A 25053-nucleotide genomic window follows, 5' to 3' on the forward strand; every position below is an offset into this window, starting at 1 on the left:
ACCGTAACGACGGCGGTGACCGAGGAAGGGGCTCTGCTGCAGCCCCGTCCCCCCGCCTCCCCCGCAGCCGTGGGTCGCGGAGGTGCGGACGGGAGCCGGCGGGTCCCGTTACGGCCGCCCCTCGCTAACGTTGTTGTTGTCATTTCTCTCCCCCCTCCCCTCCCTCTCTCGTCCCGCCCCCCCCTCCCCACCCCCCCGCGGACCCCCTCCCCTCTCCCTCCTCCCTCCCGTCCCCACCCAGCGCGCAGAGCGGAGCTGCATGGCCGTGGCTGAAGGCGGCTGCTGCGCGGCGGAGCGGTGCGCTGCGTCCTCGTACCCCTTCGCCGCCCGGGCGCCTTCTTCGCCCTCCTCCTCCACCTCCACCTCCGGGACCCCGGCTCCGGAGCCCGGCGGCAGCCCCCGGCCCGCCCCGCCGCACCTCGGGGCCGTCCCGGCGCCCGGCCCGCCCGCCCGCCGGGAGGAGGACGTCCCGCTGCCGCTCTCGCTGCCTCCGGACTCGGAGCGGCCGCCGGCGATGTACCAGACCTTGGCCATCTCGGCCTCGCAGGGCCCCGCGCCCTACGACGGATCTCCGGGCGGCTTCATGCACTCCGCGCCCAGCTCTCCCGTCTACGTGCCCACCACCCGCGTGGGCTCCGTGCTGCCCACGCTGCCCTACCTGCAGGGCGGCGGCGCGGCCCAGCCCGGCCACGCTCCGGCCGGCCACGTCTGGTCGCAGCCGGCGGCCGAGAGCCCCTCGTACGGCGCCGCGGGCGGCGCGCACCCCTCGGGCCGCTTCCCCTACTCGGCCAGCCCGCCCGTGGCCAACGGCGCCTCGCGGGAGCAGTACGGCGGCGGCCTGGCGGCGAGGGAGCAGTACGGAGCGCTGCCGCGGCCGCTCAACGGCTCCTACCCGGCGCCCTACGCCTCCTACGTGGGGCCGCAGCTCGGCCCCGCCTGGCCCGCGGCGCCCTTCGAGAACTCCGTGCTGCACTGCCTGCAGGGCCGCGCCGCGCCCATCCCCGTGCGGGCTCCGAGCGCAGGTAGGGGCCGCCGGCGGCCGCGTGGGGTGCGGGGGGAGCGGCCGGGAACGGCGTTTGGGTCGGGGCTGTCGCCGAGCGGACGGTGCCGGGATGGGGGGGACGGGGACGGGGACGGAGGCGCGGGGCGGCTTCTGAGCTCTGGGGTTTTTTGCCGTCCCCGAGTGCGAGCCCGTCCTTCGCTATGGGATTATCGAATTAATTGCCGAATCGCTTCATTGCCGAGTTATTTATCGGTTGGACTGCTTAACGATTTCATCCGGAAAGCGCTTCGTTACTTCGTTTAAAAACAAAAACAAAAGCAAAACACCCCGTCTCTCTATGTATTTTAAAGCAAGCGAGGCTCGGCTTCGCTCCGTCGGTGGATGTCCCGATGCGGGGATGTCCCGATCGCTCCGGAGGTGTCACAGCGCTGCTGCGGGGAGAGACCGAGGGGGGAATCTCTGCTGGTATAGCAGCGGTGTGACGATCGCTGCCGTCTGTGCGGCTTTAGGGGTGTCTGTAGGGGTAGGAGCGAGCGTGTGTAGGGGGAGATGGGGCTGTGCGAGTGTACATACATTATATATATATACATATATATAGGTATATATCTATCTGTGTATATATGCTTATATATATGTCTCTTTGTGCTTATATATACAGGTATGTGTACTGATATATACCCGTGTATGGGGATAGATGTACGCACAGACGTGTGTGCACACCCGCACTCTCCCGCTCCCGGGCGGCCCCAGGCCCACCTCCGCTGCCCGCTCCATCGCCCCGTGCCGCTGCCGCCCCCCGGGCCGTCCCCGCCGTCTCCCGGCGGCACCGGGCGGCCGTCGGACGTACGAAGGCTCCGCTCGGCGCCCGCTCACGGGGGTCGTGGTGAGGCGGCAGAGGTGGCGGAACGGAGCGGAGCGAAGCCGAGGTTTTAACAAACGCTTTGAACGCGATTTTCCCCCCATAAATCGCAGCGTCAAGCGAAGGGGGGAAATAACAGCAAATAAAAAAGCGTGAAGACTTTTTCGGGCCGGAGGAGGCGAGACGGGACACGGGAGGGAGAGAAGGGGCAGCGCCGATGGAGCCCGATGGGCTTCGGCGCTGCCCCGCTCCGGGTTTCCTCCCGTCCCTACAGAGCCGTTGTCGGGCCGGGGCTGCCCGTCGGGGGGAGGGCTCCGGGGTGCCGCTGCGTCGAGTACGGCAGTGGCACGGGCGGCCCACAGCAGCCCGCAGGCATCGCTTTCGTTTGCTTTGGTTCTAACGAAACGCGAGGCGATCCGATGCCGCTTCGCTTAACGTTACCCGTAGGGCTACCGAAAGGTAATCTCAAACCAACGCTTTAGTTTTGCTTTCCACGCTGAGAAATATATTTCTCACGAGTTAAGGGAAATAAAATACATTTTTAAAAAAAGGGTAAAAAAATATAAAAATAAAAAAAATAAAAGCCCGGGCAGTGCGATCGGAGCAGAATTCCTTTCGGTCGCTGCGAAGGGAACTACCGATGAAAGACAAATCCAACAGTGATTCCAACGCCCGCGGAGCGTCGCCCCGGTGTTTGGCGTAGGGTTGGATCAGTGCGGGCGCTGCGCTCCGCAGCCCTCCGATCCCCCTTAGCCGCGCACCGACGCACAACGAAGGGCCGTTCCCCGCCCGGGCAGTGCCGCGGGGCCGCCGCAGCGCTCAGCACGGAGCGGTGTGGGCAACGTTTGTATTTGGGGCAGTTTCGTTTTGGAGGGGGTTTTTCTTTTCGGGTTTGTTTGGTTTTTTTTTTTTTCCCTTCTTTTCCCACTCACCCCCCTCCAAAAAAAAATAGACCAAGCACGGGGATTCGCAGGGGGATGGCGTTCGCTTTTACACTCGCGTTCCCTTTGCTCGTCGCCGTGCTCAGCGCTTTCCCAGCGCTCCGCAGCCGTCGGAGCACGGTGGCCCAACGCCGCCGATTTTTCCATTTCCCCCCGTTTCTCCCGCCGAAAAGGAATTGAACCAAATAAGCCAAGAGTTCGTTCCCCTTTGTAGATCGGAGCCCAGGCTCCCTCAGGCCGAAGCTGTACCCGTTCGTTGGGCGCTTCCCACCAGAAAGCCGCACGGCTCCGTTGCCGGCGGGGATGCCGAACAAAGCCGCCCCGGGCCCGCAGGTGGGCTCGGAGCCGGGGGACGAAGCGCAGGAGCCCTCGGCTGGCGTTACGGCACGGCATTGCCGCAAGGCGTTTCGGCAGCAGCCGCTGCGCTAGGAGGGAGTGTGGTGGGCTTCAGGGAAAACGACTACAACAACCAAAAATTAGGTGGCGTGTGTGTGTGGGGGGGGATTTTAAAGAATTCGCCCTCGGGGGCTGCGGGGGAATGGCTCGGCCGTGCCTCATCGCAGTGCCCCGCTCCTGCCCGCAGAGCTGCTGGAAGACCTCTCCGAGAGCCGCGAGTGCGTCAACTGCGGCTCCATCCAGACCCCGCTGTGGAGGAGGGACGGCACCGGGAATTACCTGTGCAACGCCTGCGGGCTCTACACCAAAATGAACGGCCTGAGCCGGCCCCTCATCAAACCCCAGAAGAGAGTGGTGAGTGTGGGCTGCGGGCCGGGTGTTGGGGGCGAGAGACGTACGGACGCCACCGAGGTGTCCCAGTTCGGTGGTGGCAAAGGGGCAAAGGGCCTCTCTTTGGGACCCCCTGCCCATACAGGTGTGTGGGGTTTATTTTGCAATAGCAGAGCCCATCGCTGAGGGGGTTTACGTCCAACAGTTTCCAAAGGGGTTGGGAAAAAAAAAAAAAAAGAAAAGAAATAGTAAATGGAAAGCGTTTGTTGAGGGCGCACGGAATTTCTGCAGACCTGCTTTGTTTGCCGAGAGCTCGGTCCTTGGGAACGTCAGCGAGTTTTGTATATAAGTCAAAGAAAAGCAATTGTTTAAACGACGATAATAGCCTTTGTTTTGTTTGACTCCAAAGAAATGAGAGGTAGTTTTTCTAAAAATATCCTCCTTAAACTGGAGGGGGGGGGAAATAAATAGTACAAACCAGAGCCCCTGTTTATAACTCGGGCTGGCACTGAATAGGCGAGGAGAGAATTTACCAAGTGGGAACCGCACATTATGTTTAGCAAATCTGGGTGGAGGTCAGCGGGGAAAAAGAATCCGTGCTTTGGTAATGGCTGTTAGGAGCCAGCCACAATAAATCACGCCGCTATGATCCGAGCTGATGGTTGGACCCTTGTGTGCGGAGACGGCGTAGCAAAGCGATCGGCCCTTCAAGAGCCTTTCAATCAAACCAGCTGCTCCGCTCCGTCCCCGTTTTCCCTGGTTTTTAGTGTTTAAACTCATTCTTTATTTCACTACGGTCTGAGTTGGGTGCCTTTAACGGGGGAAGGCAAAAAGCAGACACTCAGGTAGCAGCGGACGGTCCGCGTTCCCAAAGCGACCTCAGCTCTGCTTAAAGGAGCAAAGCCAATGTAACGCTGAGGCAGGAGCTGGTTGCTGCTGGGTGCCTGCGTGGTTGTAGCACCAAATCGCATTGCGGGAGGTGTTACCTCCTTAATGGGGAGCTCGGCTGCTCACGGCACCGCGGCCGGGTGCGGATTTCGGTGGGCTCGTACCTCTCCCCGGCCCCGCTCACCATTTCTGAGGGGGGAGAGGGCTGAGGAGATGGAATCAGAGTTCAGGCAGCAGCCTGATTTCAGCCCGACACCTCGGCTAAATAACTCTGAAATAGCTCTGCGCAACACTCTGCACCAAGCACGCCGGCCAGAGCTATAAATCAGAGGCGGCTGCGTGCTCACGCCGTTGGAAATATGTAGGTGAGAAGGGAAAATGTTTTGAAAATGCTAAACATGTTTAGATTTCCCCAAAGTTTCTGATAAAATTCCTGCGGCGAAAAAGCCATTTTAGCTTCAAAATGTGCCCCAAAGCTCTCGTTTGTTTAGATCCAGGAATGAGCAAAGCTACGGAAATAAAATTAAAGTAGATTTACACCAGACTGCATGCGAAAGACAGAAGGATTTAGCAGTGAAATGGCATTCTGCTTGCAAAGAAAGAGAACGCAACGTTTGTGTTATGGCCAACTTTTTTTATAAGCTGTTCCATGTGAAACTCGTATTGAATTGGGGAGCGCAATGGGCAGCGCATTTATGTGTATTTGAGACCAAAACTCCTGGTTTTGTGAGAATAGGATTTTTAAGATTAGGAAGTATATATTTCAGCCTGTATTATGCTTGGTTGGTTTTTAAATTGTTATTATTGTGCAATTAATAACGAATTGCTGCTCCAAAGCTGCACAAATCCTATTAAATCTGGAGCTCGCTCCGAGCCGCAGCACAGAATGACAGATTTCCCTTGAAAGAAGCTGGCACAGCCCAAATTCAAGAATCTCGGTCATTAGTCTGGAATATTCTCCATGCTTAAAGCACCTCTGTGTGCTTCCCAAGTGGCAGGCGGCTCTGTGGTATCAAAGGTGACTGAGCTGTGCCTAACAACCCAGCAGTAAACGATCCAAGAGGAAGGGCATAGTACCCTCAACCCAGTCATTTCAGTTATGGGCGCTTTATGGTCAAAATAAGATGAATGCAATTCTCTAAAGCTGACTTTTCCACGTCAACTCTTTGGGCTGCCAGACAGAGCCAGTCGCAGCTTTTTTTTATGTATATTTCTTGACAATGCGATACTTTGAAAAATAATAGATTTACGATGTAGCTGGAATTCTTTGCTTGTGATGAACGTAAAAGAGATCACTTGTTACAGGAACTTTTATAACCCATTCACCTTCATTTCACATGTTTATGAGGACTGCCTTCACTTATGATATACAGCCTGCAGCCATAAAGCGCCGGGTTATGCGGTTATTTCTGATACCGGGTTGCTTCATCTTGGCTCCAAACTCCACGGAAGAGTGCCATAAATGGCTTATTTGCAATGTGGACCTTGTTGTCCCACACCAGCTTTTCTGATGGCCGAGGGAAAGCTCCCCTCTGTAAAACACATTCCCGAGGCACGTTGTTTTTCACATGATAATAAAGCATAGTATGATAAGGAAGCCCTTCCACAGGATGATGGTTTTTGATGTGTTCCCTTCTCTGAAAGCCGTCCTCGGCCCCTCTCCCTTGCCCAAGCCCAGGCTTGTTGCCTGTGTCTCGGGAGGCAACGTGGCCTCGCTGGGAACTGCAGGGAGGTGTTTGGTGCAGCAGTGCTGTGGTCTGTCCTGCTGGAGGAAAACCCACTAGTCTCAGTGGAGACCCCAGTCGGTGGTTCCCAAGTGCGACTTGCAGGCTCTTCCAGCCATCTTTCCAGCCTTGAAATTGAGGATAATCTTGCATCGGTTCTAGGATACCCTTCAGAAATGCTATAAAAAAGCTCCCAACATTCCTGCTTTTTGAATATGAACTGCAAAGACACTGTCCGTCTGCTCCTGCCCACCTGTTTATGTGTGTTTGCCTCCCCTTGCCCACAGCCCTCGTCACGGCGGCTCGGCCTGTCCTGTGCCAACTGCCACACCACCACCACCACCCTCTGGCGCCGGAACGCCGAGGGTGAGCCCGTCTGCAACGCCTGCGGCCTCTACATGAAGCTTCATGGGGTAAGAAAGGCCCTCTTGGCCTAGATGCCATGTTCCCTCTGGCCTATGTACCGTGTCCCCTCACACCTGGCTGCCCCGTCCCCCAAGCTCGAGTGAGCGCCGGCGGAAGGTTCGTCCCTCTGGTGGCTTTGGGCACAGCATGTGGGTGGCATCTGGCTTCCCAAAGCCAGGGCAAAGTTTCTGTTGACTCTAATAGTCTTGGACTGTGGAGTTGTTAGAAAAAAAAAAAAAAGGATAGAGGTGTATAAAACTGACAAAATGACTGAAAATGGCATTGGAAAATAGCTCTCCCCTTTTAGCAAGTCGTGGTGTTGACAGTGCCTGAAGGGATTTGTCATTGCAAATTTGTACAGATCCATATGAAGAAACTGCCTCGGGATAATTGGCGGAGGTCTTTTTGTCACCATGATTTCAGTCAGCAATTCAGTGGGGGAAAAAAACACCGGACATTTAATATGACAGCTTTTCATTGTCCGGACGGGCAAAATTTTAAATGTAATTACAACCGTAATGCCATTTCAGCATTGGTAGGCAATAATGCAGGAAGAAAATAACTTGAATGTGATGGAATATGGTTTGGGACTTGGAGCCCATGGTGACCCGTTGGGTTATGTTCAGGCTGAGCACATGTGTTTGAAGAAAGTGGGCGTTAGGAGTGGTTGCTACACGGCCCAGCCTTTGATAAAAAAGTAAATTTTATCACTGGTTTAAACACTGTAATGATAGTGAGCACATGGCTGAACTGTATTTTCCCAAACTCATGTAATCATGAAGTTAAAATACATTTTAAGCCAACGTTTTCTGTATAATCATTACGATTACACAGAAAACACAAAGCTGACTATTGAACTCATTTTCTCTACAAACGTAAATTTGGGTACTCTAAACCTGTATCACTTGCAGAACTGCTTATAAGAACCAATGCTACGCTGATTGTGGTGTGAAGCTTCTGTCCTAAAAAGCTTACTGATGTTGATCCGGTTTGCATAGCTGGTCTGCAAGGAGAGGAGAATTTTTCCCCTCATTTGCATTCTTGCTTTCCAGAACAAGCCACTGAAGATAATCCCCAACTGGCTGGAAAAAGGAATCAGGATTCAGATACATCCAGTCCAATTTAATGTCATATGACCAATGGCCAGACTGTGCTTTTTTTCTCTTTACACTGGTGCTGTTAATCTGTGGACCAACTGAGGTGTTGGAAAAGCTGTTTAGCCTACGTCAACAAAAACATTTCCCCACTCCTCTATTCCGATAAAACCTCCCTTGGAACAACCTCTGGTTTTGCCCAAACAAAATACGATGTTTTTTGGAATGGCCACGTCGTGACAGGAAAAATGACTTGGTGTATGTGACTCGAACAGGCATTTTCAACATCACTCTTTGCTCTTATAGTCTAGTTTTGATTTTTGGCCACTGGAGCACGCGCACAACTGTAAGATCGGTGTACAAATTTATTCTTTTCAGGTTCCCCGACCACTTGCTATGAAAAAAGAAGGAATTCAGACGAGGAAACGAAAACCTAAGAACATCAATAAGTCGAAGGCATGCTCTGGTAAATATGAAAATATAAGATAGTTGAGATGCTAGAATTTTTTTCCTCGTCTGGAAGATTCTTGTTTTTAATGCCGGACCTCAATCTTTCAGGTAACAACACTACTGCAGTTCCTATGACTCCAACATCTACGTCTTCTACTAACTCAGATGACTGTAGCAAAAACGCCTCCCCAAGCACGCAGCCGGCAGCCTCGGGGGTGAGTACAGACGCAGCATCCGTGTTGGTAAGCAGGCCGAGCACTGTGTGGTGTTATCACAGCTTTTATCTTATCTAGCAGAACAATAATCTAAATAAACTTTCCACTTTTGTTAGCTGATACTGGAACAAGATTTTCGGAAGATATTACATATAGCTGTAAACAGATCAACAAGCTTAAGTACTTTACAAACCCCTTAATTAAGATCTATATAATTTTTATGATTAAGTTAAGCGTGGCTTAGCCCAAGCCCTTTTGTTTTGAAGTGTTTTGCTTATTCTCTCTCAAAGGTTTTTCTCTGAAGCAAAACCAACAAATCGTGCCCAATCGATCCTTTCAAGAAACATTTACGCACACGCTATTTCTTTCTGAAACGCTCTCTGATAAGAGTTTGTCCTGCCGTTTGAAGGGGACCATAATGCCTTTTGGTTTAAACTCAGCTGCGTTCCTACTCTCGGACCCAGAACCAGCTGAAAGCAGGCAGAGGATCCCAGCTGACTGCAGCGTGTGTGGATCAGCCCACTCCTCCAGGGCTCCTCCAGGGTCAGGTGCTCAGCCTCTGACAGCCATGAGCTCTAGTAGTGTTGATCCTTAATTTAAGTCACACCCCCACACCATCTCAAACAGCCTTTCTTCGCTCAGTTATCACATTTGATAACAAATACTACTTTTAAAATTGCACGCCTTAGCACAGATTATTTCCTAACCTTTTGGCTATACATACCCATATCCACACTCCTTTTGATTTTCGTATCCTTTAATCTGCCACATCATTTCTTTCAAAAGCTTTCCTAATGTGGCTTTCTCTACTCCTTTATTAATAAAAAGAAGACAGTGTTTATAATAACTGTTTTTCAATACGTCCCAGCACTCCCACATCCCATTTCCTATCAATAGCTTAACTACTGACGTACAAAGTTGCATTGTATAGAGGGAAAGAAACAACAAAAAGCATTTTTAGCAGACGCAATTGTTTATCGGCTGGCAGGGCCACCCAGTTTCAGAAGCACTGGGTTTTTGGTTTTGACGTTGTCAGGCAAGGATATTAATAACAGAGCTTCTCTTTGACATGAGAAAATCCTGACAGTCCAATAAAATAAACAGATCACTTGGAAAAAAAAAGAAAAAAGAAAAAAGGGAGAAGCAGTAACCAAAAAGTGTGCTGTGCTGGGGTTCATGCTCCCCGCACTGAATACTGTTTTCATTTCTCCCCTAATATTTGCAGAGGGGAAAAAAAAAAAAAAGAGCCAGATTTTCCTTACCTTTCCCTTTGGATGCCTACTGACCCTGAGGAATGTCGTGTGATTTATACAACGGGCAGAACTATCAGCAAAATCCATCCTGAGCCTCAGAGGTGCGGGCTGTAGGTGGTGCAGCTGTGTGCTCCTCTGGAAGGAGGGACCTTACAGAGAGATCCCATTTTCGCTGTGCTGCCCATTTCTTGGCTGACTGTCATCTGCTTTCCTTTCGGCAGCCCTTCTCTCTAGGACAGAGTGTCACAACTGGTATTAGCGATATTTCTTTTATCGTTTTGGTGGTACAGTTTGTGATATGATTTTGGCAGGAGGAGTTGTGTGGGTACAAGACGAGAGAGAGCTGAGTTTTCCCAAGGCAAAAGATGAGTTGGGAGATGCTGGCAACTATGTGCGACTCGCAGAAACCCTGAGGCTGCTCTTAATTACATGAGGGCATCCCCCGGTGCCAGGACATCCCTGGTTTTTCTGTAGATCAGGCTAGGAGAGGACAGTCACAGCTTTTTCTCTACCATGATTCCCCCGGATGTGGCCTGCATGTACAAAGCACTTGCAAAATACCTCTTGTGTGCAAAAATTCTGTAAAAGAAGGCGATGGAGGTGGGCTGTGTCTCCTGCTGTGCTCAAGCATCAGCAATTCAGTGGGATAGAGGAGACCGTGAGCCAAAGCGCCATGAGCTGGTTGCTCTTAAGGCCCATCGAAGTTGTCGAGAGGGAAAGGAATGCAGCATTTTTAGAACATGGAAGCCTTTAATCTGATCACGTGTGTGAAGCACAGATGCTTTACTGGACTTCTATTTTCCTTTTTTTTTTTTTTTTCACATTTGAGCTGACACATTGATAGCCTGAAGGTTCGTGTCTATTCTTAGCACAGGCAGTGGCTTTGCACAAGGAGAGTAGGCTTCTTCAGGCCATGTCAGGAGGTAAAAGCCCTCGGGTGGATGAATCCAGGCTCTCTAATCTTTGGTTGCCTTAACAAGAAGGGTGACGTTGCCGAAACCTGGGCACCTGTTTGGACAGCGTACTTGTCCATTCCCTGCACATTGCACAACTGACATGGCGACTTGTTGTTGCCTTGCTCTGTTTTTTCTTCTCTGGCCCTTCTGCGAGAAAGGGAAAAATGCCAAATTGACACTGGGCAGAAAAAAATATGGTGACGTTTTAGAAACTGTTGTCTGAAATTCACAGCCATGTTGTTGCTAAATGAAACAGAGAAAATGAATTCCTCTACTGGTACAAAAGTAATTTATTATGTCTCTTGTGGGAGGCTGCCAAAAGAGCTCCTAGTTATGTAAAAATCTAATGGAAATGAAATTCAGCAGAATTCATTTGTGTCAGTAATGCTCGCTTTTTGCCCTACCTTTCTTTATCTCTTCTAAAGTAAAATAAAGAGGGGAGGGCAGAAAAAGAGAAGGGCAGCAATTACTCACCCAAATGTCTTTGAGACACTCTATTTTATGAAGGGAACTCTATGCGATGCCAATTTCAAGACAAATTGTCAAGAACCTTAAATGTTGATTTTACATTCTAGCTGAAGTTTAAACATTTAAAAGATATGATTAATGAATTGCTATGGGTGCAAAGTTGATTTCAAACATCTCAAAATGTAAAAGTGTTTGGATCGGAGATATTTCGTTGCCCCATTGTAAAGGAGCTATTTGCCAAATTCACATCTGGATCTAGGATTTAGGCCCATTTCTGTTTTCCTAAGCAGCATAAGTACTGGGTGTCCTGTGTTACTAATATGGAAAAGGCCCAGCTGCATGATATATGAAGTTGCCTTACATCCCCATAAAAAGAAGACCTGAAGGTTTCGGGCAGCCTGCATCTGCATCTATACCTCAGCTTTCCCTTTGTTGCTGCTGAAACAGCACAGAGAAAAGCTACGCAGAATAATTTGCTAAACGAAGGGCACGGTCTTTAGTGCACACCCATACATTTCCACGCAGGGGCTCCAACTGATGTGATTACCAGAAGGGCTTTATTCCCTTATTAGGACAAAAGGCAGGATGAAAACTGCTGTAAAATCTGCTTTTCATGGCAGGGCATGGCGGCTCCTTGAGCCAGAGCTGATGTCAGTAGAGGCTCAGCAGCACCAGAGCAGTTCCTCTTGCAGAGGACTGTGCTGTGCCCTTTGCCTCCATTCGAGAGCTATCTCAAGAGGACCGTAACCACATACCACAGAGTAAACGTAGAATAGCTTAGGACAGACATCTTGCAGGTAAAACATGTATTTACTTCCCTCGGAGGCTGACCTTCAGAAAGTGGCTCAGGACTGGCTTTTCAGTGCTGTAGTATGGAAAGTGGGAGAGCTGAAGGAATCGGCCTTTGCAGTTGGTAAGCAGCAAGAAAAATACAGCTCTAGCTGTTCCCCAGATGACAAGGCAATCAGCTGAATTCACTGAATAGCTACTCGCATACTTGTTTTGTTTTGTTTTCAGAAGGGGGTTCAATGAGATTGTTGGAGGTTTTGATGTTTGCTCTCTTCTAGGCAGCAGATTGATGGGACATAAATGCAGGTGACAGGGGAACCAATGTGAGTACAGTATCTCCCAGAGTGTGGATAAGCCATGACCTCTTAAAAATATTTCCCAGCCACCTGGATGCTGAAAAGTTGTATGGCTGAGCCTCCTTCAATGTGATGATGAGATTTCAGTTAATATAGAGTAATTTGTTATCCGCCGGGGCAGCTTCGGTGAGAAAGACTCACCAGCATGGTCGCTAGGTCTTTCACCTGGAAAATGAGAACACGGTGCCTCAGTCCTGGTATGAGTAAATATTTAAAGCAGGTGGAATAAGATCAGTAGGAGGCATGAGGGACGTGGCAACCTAAAACACCAAATAGTCTGGTAGTCAGGGCATTATGCTGGGAGATATGAAATGTCAGTTTAAATCTTCCCTGTCAGGGAATGGAAATTAATCCAGATCTCTTTCCTCTTTTGCATTAGTCTTTGCTCTCGGACAAAATAGGATTCTGCTTTCCTCTCCCCACTCAGTTTCATAAATTTAGCCGTTCATTTTCTTTTCTGTGTGTACCAAGTATTCAAGAGAAAGCATTTCTTTTTGTATCAAATGGAACAAAGCAATCCATCTTTTTTGTTTCAGCAGGGAAAACCAAGGAAAAAGGAGTACTTTTTGTTCTACTCAAGCCTTATACATGCTTATAGACACATATATTTTGCTTTGTTTAGCTTTATTGCAAAAGCAATAAAACCAATTACTCAAACAGCCCTCGACAGCAGTGGGTTCATCGGCTTTCCCAAACCATGCTGGAAGTTGCCTCCTTTAGGAGATTAATGAAGTATTAACCACAGATTTATGTCGCTATAATACAAAGGAGAGATTAGAAGATATGTAAACTTACACATCTGCAATATAAACAAAAGGATCAATTAGACTAGCAAGAAATTACAGCTTTGCGTAGCAAGGCAGTCCGTAAATCAGGGAAAAGCCGTGGTTTTGCAGTACTGAGACCCCTGTTCAGAAATGAGGGAGACAGTATTTGGAGAAAGTGCTGTGAGTGGGGATGGCAGTCACTGAAGGGAGGCCGAGACTGGAAAATGAAGGGCTCACTGCCATTTGCCAGGATACATTATACATGAAATACGTTTTTGCAAGTGTGTTTCAGCTGACTAGGGTTATTATTTAAGTGCCGCAAAGCTAGACTGTGCTAATAGAAGAGGAAGGGAACAGCCTATTGGCTGACACACAGACCTAGTGTGATGTCCAAAATTCCTGGGGTGGTTTGAACTTTTGAAGCAGAAGGAGCAAAGGTCTATCTGATGGAACAGAAGTTTAGACCAAGGCTCTCAGCCACCCCTTCCAGTTGTTAGCACAACTTCTTGACCAGAGATTTTGCCTTTCAGCACCCTCCCCTCTCCCATGTCTCCATAGCAGGCAGACGGTGCAGGAAGGAGTGGGTAGAATAAACAATGAGTCTTCCAGCCGGAGATGTTTCCCTAAAGCTGGGCTGAGCAGCCTTTTTCTGGTCTGGGCTAGCAGGACTAGGGAGGATGTGGGTGTCTAAATCCCCCTCTAGCTCTGGCTGGGGTCTGGCTGTGAGCACAGAGGGCAGATCCTCTACAGAGAGGTCACCTCTGATCCAGACAACCTGCCTGCAGGCTGCCCATTAACCAGCTCCTGCTGGTTTGTGTAGAAAGAAGGTGGGATCCTTAAACCACCTTTACAGATACAGATGTTTGTTTGGGAGGCAGGTTCTTCCCAATGGACTTCAATCATTTTTTCCCCAGGAAGTTGAGTTTCATTGATTATCTATCATATTATCAGATACCAACAATAAAAACAAATCCATTATTTCATTGATTGAGACAGCTGTTGCAAATTGGAGAGGCCTCTTGACTTCAGCAGCACTGTTCAGCTCATTTATTCCAGCTAATAAATGTCTTCTAATCACTAGCCAACCTTCTGCTGCCTTTCCTCTGCTGAAGCTGGAGGTAGGCAGGCTCGGGTCACCTCGCTCAAAGATTTGGCCACCTCCTTTCCATGAATTTGTTTTTCATGTCTCACTCTGGGAGCTGCCTGAGCTGCCTGGATTTGCCATGACATTACCGGGGTGGGGTTTCCAGGCCCAGCTGTCCTGCCTAGGTCCTGCCCACGCTGGCTCAATGGGGCCAGGATCCGGCCGTGGTTGGGCAGGGATGGGCGGCCTTCAAACAGGACATGCCTCTGCGTCCTCCCTTCTGGGGTGCCAGAGGGAGGGGGGAGCTGATAACCCGGTATGGAAAGGGCAGAGCACTGTGCCCCACCTTTGTGGGTCTGAATCAGGAAAAGGGCGAACTACATTTTCCAAGCCCGGAAAAAATAGGAGGCGATAAGATATTTGCCTACCGGAACAACAGCGGCAAATATGGGCAAACAGGAACCTTTCAAAGCAGCTCCCACTGTGTTTTCTGCTGAAGTTAAACTCATGTTCAGCTCTCGTTTAAACCCTACTTCCAGTGTGGGGACACTCGATCTGTTAAAAAATAGGTATGTGGTGCCAACAGGAGTCCACACAATGAATGTGAGTGTTAAAAATCTGGGTTGATGCAAGACCCAAAAACGGACCCGAAGGTTCACGTGAAAATTGACTCGTTGAATTACCTGTGCACAGACAAAGAGGATACAGAGATAAGTTGTAACTGAACAGTAATTGTGTATCTGATAGAGGGATTATATAAAAATACCGTTTTCAGATTGGAGCCATGTTGTCTGTTTTCTGGAGCAGCGGTGCTTTCTCCACTCTCTGCGTTTTGACGTAACAGCTGACGAAGCTGGGTGCAAGAATAGCAGCCGTCAGACATTTTAATAGAAGATAAATAGAATATTGGCCTCTGGTTTGTTGCAGCCAGAACTGACCACTGGCAATGAGTACCTCTTTCAGGTGAGGTTTCAGCTGGGTTAGCAACAAAAGCTTTGCGAAGTGCAGCTCGGAAACTGCCTTTGAATAAGCAAAGCCCTGCTTTTCCTATGTAAGAACTGCTACATTGGCACGGCTCCAGGAGGGCCAAGAGCTCTACTCTTGTAAAATGATTAAATATGTATACTTTTCACTTAAACAGCAGGCAGGAAGCTTCTGCAATCACGGTTTAGGATAGTCTTTTTTTTTTCTTCTCTTTTTAAAGAATCCTGTCCGAAGACTATCCATTAACAACTAAATTAAGGTTTCAAAGTTGACATATCCAAGAGTTAATTTTGCATGAAGTCAGCTCTTAAACATTTCCTTTATCAGGTGAAAATGTTGCCCCTTCTCTGTCTGGCACCGCAAATTTTTCCTCTCTAGTGGATCTGCTCAGCCTCATGGAAAAAATGATTGTTTCTTTGTCTTTGCAACTCCCTGTTTCTCCATTAAAATAAGTTAACTGATTACAGTGCTGGTCAGAGTTTCAGCTTCGTGCCTACCAGGGTTCCCTGCGCTTCGTTTTGGGTGTGTAGGTGGTGGTAGGTGGCATGGAGCAAACGTGCTCCTGGGTCAGAGGCATAGTTTGTCTGCTTGAGATAAAAAGGGCATCTCCCGTAGTGGTTAGCCTTGTCGGGATTAAGGGGTCGTGATGAACGTTTTGAAGTGTGAGGAGTGGTTTTAGATGTCTTAGAGTCTGTGGGAGCCAAAGAAATCTGACGTCCAGGAGGTGCTCAGCAGCCACTGCTGGATGCATTGGGCTTCTCCCATAGAGGGAGCAAAACTAGACATGCCACCATACCTGGGTCACATGTTTGGTGCTGACTTCTGTGTTCCTTCATTAGGGAGTGGTGGGACACATGCACTGCATCCTTCATCGTGCATGCCTACCTCCCTTACTGTCTAATTTCCAGATATTTTCTTGCACATCATGCGCTTTCTTTTCCACCTCGCTGTGAAGACAACCACATACTGTTCTCCAAACACAGCTGTCAACCTAGTTAGACCTTGCCAGCGTAGGAAAATGAAGAGGCTGTTCCCAAAATATTGATTCAACTACAGTGTTTGGGGGCAGGCGGTGAGAGGTTACCTGCAGAGGCTGTGGAGTCTCCTTGAGATCTTCAGCTGCTGCCTGGACATGGGCCTGGGCAGCCTGCTCATGGTGGTCCTGCTTGAGCAGGGATGGGACCAGATGCCAGCCTCACCCATCCTGTGGTCTTGTGTGGTTCTAAGAGCTGGGCGCAAACCGTGGCTTCTCACAAGTGCTTAGAAAAGCAGTGCAAAGCTCACCCTCTCAGTGAAATCTCCCTTTCCTTTCCATCCTCCAGGCGAGCTCGTCAGTGATGTCCGGCCCAGGAGAGAGCACCAGTCCCGAAAGCAGCAACCTTAAGTATTCAGGTCAAGATGGGCTGTACACAGGAGTCAGCCTGACCTCCACGGCCGAGGTGACGGCGTCCGTCAGGCAGGATCACTGGTGTGCCCTGGCTCTGGCGTGACCCACTGCCAGCCAAGCTGGATCCCGGCACTGTGCAGCAGCCCCCAGACGTCCATGCGGGGTTTCTTCTGTGGAGCGGTGGCAGTGAGAGTGCTGGCTAGGGACGCTCCTCTGAAATTGTTTCCGTGCCTTGGTGGCAGAGGCGGCTTTCAGTCCCCCTAAGAGGCTCTGCCAAAGCATCCTGATCCTCATCTATGCAAGAAAACTGTAGAGAAAGCAAGTGCCCACCGGGGGGTAGCTAATGCAGCCATACACACTCAAAAAAAAAAAAAAAAAAAAAAGGAAAAAAAAAAAAGGAAAATGGGAAAAAAAAAGACAAAAAAAGAAGATAGAAACCTAGACCTATTGATAGATTCCAGAAACACATCCTCAACTCACCCAGCAGCGCTGCCTTTCTGATTGTATATTTGTTTTCACTCTCTCATCGCCTTCTCCTCCCAGGAATTTGACGGACGCCGTCAGCGCTGGGGAGGCTTGAATTATTAGAGATAACCAGATACTTTCTCAAGTGTTGGTAGCGTGTACTGCTGGAGTCAGCGTGGGCGCCCAGAGCCGGACATTTGACCTCTTCACCCATCCTGTGCCCGCCTTGCTCTGCTCCCTTGTGCCAGAGCCCAGCGATGCCCGGGGAGGAGATCACAGCCTTTGGTACAAACCTCACGGGGTCGAGCTGGTGAAGGAGGTTTTGTTGTTGTTTAAGATATTTACTCACTTTGCAAGACTGCGCTATAACTTTTGAAGTACACTGTGACTGAGGTTTATGAAAGTTCACGTTTTGTGGCTGAACTGTGTAGAGTCAGTCGAAATTTGTAAACAGGGTAGCAATCAGATATTTTTTTCTTCCATATATACAATAATTTTTTTTTTTTTTAAAAAGAAGTGCAATTTGCGTTGCAGCAATCAGTGTTAAATCATTTGCATAAGATTTAACAACGGTTTTTATACGAATGAATGAATGTAAACATTTTAACTTAATGGTACGTAAATAATTTAAAAGAAAAACTTAACTAGGCATCCTTAGGCTTCGTAGTGCAACAAAACCCATCCACTTTCTGCATTTCCAGTTGCTAAAGCGGGAGTCTCAAAGAACAAGCCTTCTCTCAGGAAAATTGCCCTAGCTGTTTGCTCCTCAGTTTTGTACAAAAAAAGCAAATGCATCCCCAGGTTGGTTATTATTATTATTATTATTTTTTTTTTTTTGCCATTTGAAGAAGTATGTACTGGAAAGAAACAAATCGCAATGAAACTTTACTACCTAACCGATACATATGTAAATACTCCATAAGATATTTAGGCATCTTTGAAGTTGAGGATGCGATCTGTATAGTGTGACTGACACATCGTTAGGTTGGTTTCCATTGTTTTTTAAATGGGATGGCATTTGGGAGGCTGTTTCATCAGAGCTCTACAAATAAAAGGGTATCATTTTTTTTTTCTGTACGCCGTGCCTTCTCCTTTGTTTCGGCCACAGCAGTTAATCTGTATTAAAAGCTACGGATGCAGGCAGCTTGTCTGATGGCTTCAACGTTGTTCTTAAGTCAGAATGTCCGCTCTGCCTCGCTAAGTCTGTACCACGAGGGGCATTTTTCAAGCTCCCTTCTGTATGCCTCCTAGCGGTATGTACAACTGCGCCTCCCATCATGGGCGTCTTTTGTGCACACAAGTTGTATTTCTGCTTAAACGCCTTGTGAGGACCACCACATTTTGCTTGGCAGTGGCTAATGTGTGGAAGGCAGGTCTCCTGTGCACGTCAAAATCAGCAAACGGTGAGGCAGAGCCCTTGCCTGTCTGCTGGCATCCTCTGGTGGCGAAGTCTGAAGGGCACCCACAGCTGAAGGCGCTGAAAAAGGGAAGATGTCGGTTTATAGCTGCTGAGGGGAATAGAAAGCTTCTGGCTGGCTTTGAGGACCAGTCCTCTGCATTGCTTTGCTGCTGGGAGCAAGACTTTATGCTCTGTTTTCCAGCTACGCTGACAGTGCTGCTGGACAGGGATGCTGACTGCCATCACCCCGTGGGTGGCTGCAAAGCATCTCTTCACCTTCCTCAGAATGAGATCCATTTGGGGTGAAGTGGGACAGCTCTTCTGCTTGCGGTGAAGCTATGCTGCTGTGCACCGGCTGAGACCCTGCCTGCTTGTTTTTCAGACTGTAAAGCCCAGAGGGCTGAGGCTGCCTCTGTAATCCCAGGGCTGATGTGAGGACCAAGGGATGGACACAGTGGCACAGGCCTCAGAGAGCAGCTTCTAGCAAACAGAGTCCAACAGCCTCTCTTGGGGTTTGATCTGTTCCAGACCTGCTCAGCAGACCCAAGGAGGCTGTCATGGTGCTGGACCACTTCAGTTCATTGCGCCCTGTGGGTTAACGTGGTGGTGCAGCCCAGCCCTGCTGACCTGGGGGACCATGTGGGCCGGGATCGCCTAACTTAATAGATGTTTAGCCCCATTCAACTGGAAAGTGGGCCACGCAAGGAAACACTGGGTTTAAAATGCAGAGGATGTGCAAAAGAGGATGAATCTCTTTCCTTTTGAAGCATTTGTTGGCTGAAATGCCCTTTTCTGTGATTTTCTAGTGCTGACACTAACAGGTGCTGAGCAGCCTTCAGACTTAGCTGGAGTCTTGCATCTTTTTTGGGTTTTTTTTTTGTGTGTGTGGTTTTTTTTTTTTTTTTTGACAGGAATGAAGTTTGGTGTGCTACTTCTGAATAGTGTAATACAAGCCTCACTGCTGGGCAGGAGGAGAGGGCCGTGTAGGTCAGAACTACGTCCCTTGGAGTTATCCTGAAACGGGGAGTTCAGACCAGTACATACTAATTTGGAGCTGCTGACCCAGCAGTAAACTCAGCTGGCTGCTGACACTCTTGCCAGCAGCCTATGGATGTCGTGTAGCTTTGAAACCCTGTGGCATCATTTAAGAAGGCTCCCAGGAAGCTCTTCTGCCTTCTCAGTACCACCTTTACCCAGGGTGTGACTTAGGATGGTTCTTAGAGATAGTAAGTCTTGCAAGGTACAAAAAGATGTGAAAAGAGTTCTCTCGGATCTGAGGCTGAAAGCCTTCCCCATAGGGAAGGTTTTTCCTGTTTTTATCAGCAAGATCATCAAGAATTAAATACTCTGCCTCCTTGGACCAGAGTCAGGTTTCCATCCCTCTGCAGTAGGTAGGAGTGATGCAGTACCACGTTGCCTTATTCTATAGATGCTGAGGAGCTCAAAGCCAGGTTCTGTTATGGTTTTACATGGAAAAAATCTAAGAATTCTATCAGAGCTCTACAAGAGTACCTTCCTACTCACCAAAACCAATCTCCAAATGTACATACAGCTGAAGCTGCTTGACAAAATAAAGGTTTGTCTTTTCAAAAAATCGTTATTAATATATTATTTTTTTAATTTTGCTTTTCAGTGCCAACAAGCCGGCCCAGCTCTGGGTGTGTGAGCTGGATTTTGCTTTGGCTCATACATCATCAATAGCACTGATACTGATAGATGGCCCGACCAGATGCTTTCCTTACATATCCCTGTTTTTCTTCAGTGACAGCCCCTGGGATGGGCTGGGAAAGAACAAAGAGAGTTCGGCTGCAAGCCTCAATTACTAATGAGACTGAACAAGCCAAACTGACCACAGAGCAGCTCTCTAGTGCCAGGATGAAGCCTCAGAGTTGACACTCTGAGCAAAACAAAACAAAACAAAAAGCATACAGTTATATGTTACGATAGCATCTTTCCCCCCTAGAAACAACCAAAGTTAAATGGCCAATGACTTGAGGCATCTTCTTTGGACTCACACCAAATAACACTGTGGCACTGATAGCATATACTGAGATGTGTGCTGTGGAGTTATATGAGTTTGAAACAACTGCTGGGCTTGCTTTGGTGAACTGGATGAAGCACAGACAAGCAGGCCTTGTGGCGACTTGGAGGTGTTTTGTTACTTGTGAGCAATCAGAGGACAAGGACCTGGTGTGAAGTGAGGAGCTAAAGCAGCTGCTTTGGTTTGGTTTTCTTGCTGCAAAACTAGGTAGAGCCATGTGTCAGTCCTGCAATATTTGCTATATAGAACTTGGGTAATTCACTGTTCTGCATAAAAATAATACCAATTCTCATTCTTTCCAAGAGAACATGAGCTTTATGAGTTAAACCCAAAATGGACTCCAGCTCCTCCTGAGTGCTTGCAGCTCCAGATCTTCCTTTTCCAGCTGTCCTGAACTCCATTCCTCACAGATCCTTCACTTCCTAAATTTGTATACATTGGAGATTCCAGGGTTGTGTCAAACATACTGAAATCAATATTAAAATATAGGGCAAGGGTTATTGCAGTGGGCCACGGGAGAAAGAAACTGAGTTCTCGAAGGGCAATTCCAAGAGGCCTCTGCCCCACATGTTGCAAAAGGCTTTGTGGTCTTTGTTACATGTGTGTAATGTGTTTTTAAAACACTTCGTACCTTCTTTCCTTAAAGATATCCAATGAAATTTGCTACAATAGGTAGGAGAGGGGTGGAGAATTCAAGTGCCCTGGTGGGTGTGCAGCCAAACAGGAGCTGTCAAAACAATGCACTATGCAAAAGTGCTAATACATTCCCTGACATAGACTGGGAAATACTGAGTAGAGGTAAGGAGGTAATTTGGGATGCTGCATTTGGAGCTGGCATCCATATTTGAAAAGGATGTTGAAATTTGGAGAGCGTAGGGGGAAAGAGCCACAGAACTGATTTAAGAACTGGAGAAATTGTCTGTCCTTGACAAATTTCATGACCACAGTCTGCTGAAAGTATCCAAAAGACTGAAAGGTGACTGGTCTAGTGAGTCCCTTCCTGGGAAGGAAAATCTTGGTACTGAAAGGGCTTTGATCGTGCAGAGGAAAACAGTGGTCTTCCTCTGGTGGTCGGAAGGTGAAGCCACATAAGTTCAGGTGAGAAACTAGCCTCAGCTGAAACAATGAATGTAATTAGTGATGGAATGATGGCAAGAGAAGAAAACAAGTGCTCTATCTCCTGACTTCTTTGCAACAAAATTGTCTGAATGACTGAATTTAGCTGAGCAGAAGTGACTGAGCTCAGGACTGAGTAGGTTACATTTGCCGCTGTGTGATTTATAGGCCAGATTAGTTCCCATTTGGCCCGAAGCTGTATTATTTTTTGGGATGAGACCCAATGCTGAGAGCTTGAATTTTTGTCATTATGAAAAACCCTATGGCACTTTTCCTGTGAGTGGTGGTAAACACTGTGGTGTCTTGACCCACTTTCAGTGTAAGTAATTACTTTTTGCCTACATAAAACATCCTCCTTCCTCTCCAAAACTGCCCTGCATCTTTATTGTTTCCTATTAAATGCATCCTAAGTTTCACAGAAGAAAAGATTGTGTTTTGAATATATGCAAATAGGATCTGAAAATACTCTATGGTCTAACACACAGGCAGGTCTAACACACATTTCCAGAGCAGTGGCATGGAGAAGTGCCAGCAAGGCCTGGACAGGCACAGCTCCCAGCACTGACTGCACCAGGGCTGGGTCTGCCTCGGGTTTACATGGTTTGGAAACTCCATTCTTCACAGAATAAGTTGTGTCGCAAAGTTGATTTTATTTTATTTTAAACCATAAGGAACATTTCACGAAGCCTGGAACAGGCTTCTGAAGACAGCAATAGTCACAGAATCATAGAATCATTTGAGTTGGAAGGGGCCCTTAAAGGTCATCTGGTCCAACCCCCCTGCAATGAACAAAGACACCTAGAGCTCAATCAGGTTGCTCAGAGCCTTGTCCGGCTTGATCTTGAGTGTCTGCAGGGATGGGTCATCCACCACCTCTCTGGGCAACCTGCTCCTGTGCCTCACCACCCTCATTTTATTTTATTTTAGTTTTTCCCTTATATCCAGTCTAAATATCTCCTCTTTTAGTTGGAAACCATTTCCCCTTGTCCTATCCTTCCTTATAACGCAGTGATGTCCTGTCGTTTCCAGAAACTTTGACTTGCCTTTTATCAATTAAAGGTTAGAACCCTGAGCCTGGAAATTAGTATTTCTATTTCGTCTCATGGAAAACAACAACAAAAATTGCTCACAAGATGGACTGACAAAACATTTATTCTTCATTGCAACCACCAAGGGATTTCTTCAAGGTTTTATATTGCATACTGGCTGCACTCAGCATAGGTGTGGAGTAATTTTGCTGTCTGTGCAATTTAGCAGCTCTCAGAAGATTAAAAAGTGTGATTTCTCACAGAGTATTGTTAGGATTATCTGTGCACTAGATAGAAGGATGCCAGTAGAGCTGCCACTTTATTGTCCGGTCCCAGGCTTTGCTCAGAGTAGTGATAAAATTCCTGGGACTAAATAGAAGCTTTGTATAAGCAGGAATTTCAGGAAAAACAACTTGTCTTTCTAAGTCTCCACAATCAGTTTTCAACAAGAAACTTCACGTATGGATCCCAGCAGACTCAGGCTCTGTGAGCGGGGCACTGATCTTAAGAGTCCTCTGTGGCTGAGCTCATCAGGAGGAAGTGGACAGGCACCAACAGCTGTATGCTGTATCTGTTCTGCAGCACGAATCAGTCCCGATCCCTCTGCCTTTAATGCGTGTCCAGTTTGCCTTGTGCAAGTGGATAGGTGCTTGCCTCAGGACTGTGTGATAGGGTCAAATCTCTCACACTGCAAAACCATCTCTTATCTAAAGCATAGGATTAGAACTTCTGAAATGAGCCACATGGAAAAAAAAAATCCGGGTGAAGCTGAGAGGAGCTCGTATTTCACACCTGTTATGTACCAAGGTGCGTGTGGTGTTTATGTACGCTCTGCTTTCCTGCCCCAGACAACCTAAAAGGTGGTCAGCATGCTTCGCTCATGATTTAATGCACTTCAGCCATGAGGACACCTATGTGAGTGAAACGTTAACTCTGAGATTTCAGTCCTTGTGAAGTTTTGGCCTTGTCTCCTGGTTGAGAGGCCTCCCGTGACACCCCCGGCCCCAGCATGTTCTTGCCCCCTGCAGTCAGGAGCACAGGCCTGTGGCAGTGGTTACCTCTGGTTTATAAGGACCTTTAAAAGACAGGAGCCTAAATTACAGTAGGCTAAAGCAGGCAAGCATATAGGAAGCAGCAAGCTGTCAGCTTCAGTGTTAGCTACAAAGGTAAGGAGTACGTGCTTGATACCCTTGTAATTATTGAGACTACTTATGGCAGCCACCTACATCAAACCTCAGCCGCTGGGAGGAGCCTCGTAAAACACAGAGGAATTCAGGCTAGGCCTCATCTAACTCTCTGAATGGTTTGAGTGGGATAGTCTGTGTTTCAGGGAGTCACCAGCTGCCAGGAGGTCTTGGCCACCAGAAGCCCAGGCTATCAACCGTACCTGGGGGGCACAGTGACTCTTCACTGCTGGGGCACTGGGCAGCGCACCCATCTCCTCCAACTTGACTGTGGTGTGGGAGAGCCATGCCTACCTGTGGTGCTGCTGAGAGAGCTTGTATTTTGGGCCCACTAACCCTGCTCTGGCCAGAACTGGCCTGTTTAGAGGAGACAAAACATGAGCATGCTCTACCAACATTGCACAGGTGGGAAGGAGGCAAGGCAGTCATGGTTGGATGGAGCTCTACTAATAAATGCATTGCAATAGAAGGCAATGGGAATATATTATTACTTCCAGGCAGATATTTTTTATAGCAGCAGAAAATACAGGTCCTGATTTTGCCCTTTGCACCAGAGATAGGGATAGAATAACAATGACCACTGTGGAGATAATCCTGACTTACACTAAATAAATTATAATACTTGCAAGCTAATTGCAGGTATTGGCCTGAGGCACACAGTCCAAGTTCCCAGCTGCATCTGGGGAGCAAGTGGGTCTTGGCAAACACCTCTGTGCCTTTCTGCTGCTTCAAGCAGAAGCATGGGCAGAGAGGAGAGGGAGAGGAGGAGGCTTCCTTCACCATCTGAAGAAGAGGGATTATTTACCAACCACAGATACGGTTAGATTAATTTCTATGTTCTGTGTGTATGGCTGGGCTCCTGAGAATTCATTGTGTAAGCCTGAGGACAAGACAGCATCTTTCTATTAATAAGTACAGAGCAGATAATTTAAACATTCATGTGAGAATTTCATTGTTTCAGAAAATCAGCAGTAGACCTGAGGCATGTAGTATGTCTTTAATTAGTGTTATTCATTAAAGTAAGTAATACAGTGAAAAATCTCCTTGAGTTCTCTGATAGCATATTCATTACCTAATCAACAGTACTATTATTTCCTTTGAAGTATGCCCTACTCTGCTGTACTAAAGTGCATGCACTGATTTACTGGTAAGAGTAATTAAAGGGCATGTCATAAACTCCACTGACGTCATGGAATGTTGTTCTTTAACTGTCTTTCCAGTTAACTCTTCCACGTGGAAAAATAGATATTTTGCAGCTGACCCTCACCTGGTGTTGAGCGTTCTCCATCTCGCAGTGTCACTGCACTTTTGGGAACCCAGGGCAGTGGAGGATGTAGGCTTGCATTTATGGCTTCCCATGGCCGTGAAGTAGATGGGTTTGAAAGTCTTCCATTTAACAGCCTTTGCAAAAAGCGTGGCAGTGCCACAGAAACTTCTTCCAAGAAAAGTCTTACACAGGAATTTCAAAGAG

The 25053-nt window shown here is 48.1% G+C and overlaps 1 protein-coding gene across 2 annotated transcripts; it reads left to right on the forward strand.

Moving 5' to 3' along the window:
- Positions 1 to 244: 244 nt before the first annotated feature.
- GATA6 (GATA binding protein 6) lies at positions 245 to 22442 on the forward strand. Of its 2 annotated transcripts, none has more exons than NM_001398234.1 (6): positions 245 to 1022; positions 3387 to 3553; positions 6429 to 6554; positions 8019 to 8106; positions 8199 to 8332; positions 16285 to 22442. In NM_001398234.1, the coding sequence occupies exons 1-6, from the start codon at positions 515 to 517 to the stop codon at positions 16450 to 16452; spliced, it is 1191 nt and encodes a 396-aa protein (NP_001385163.1). In that variant the 5' UTR covers positions 245 to 514; the 3' UTR covers positions 16453 to 22442. The 2 variants fall into 2 exon arrangements, with proteins under 2 accessions (NP_001385163.1, NP_990751.2); NM_205420.2 differs by having other exon boundaries at positions 8199 to 8305.
- The last annotated feature ends 2611 nt before the right edge of the window (positions 22443 to 25053 follow it).

Source organism: Gallus gallus, chromosome 2, assembly GCF_016699485.2.
Source record: "Gallus gallus isolate bGalGal1 chromosome 2, bGalGal1.mat.broiler.GRCg7b, whole genome shotgun sequence".
NCBI lineage: Eukaryota > Metazoa > Chordata > Aves > Galliformes > Phasianidae > Gallus > Gallus gallus.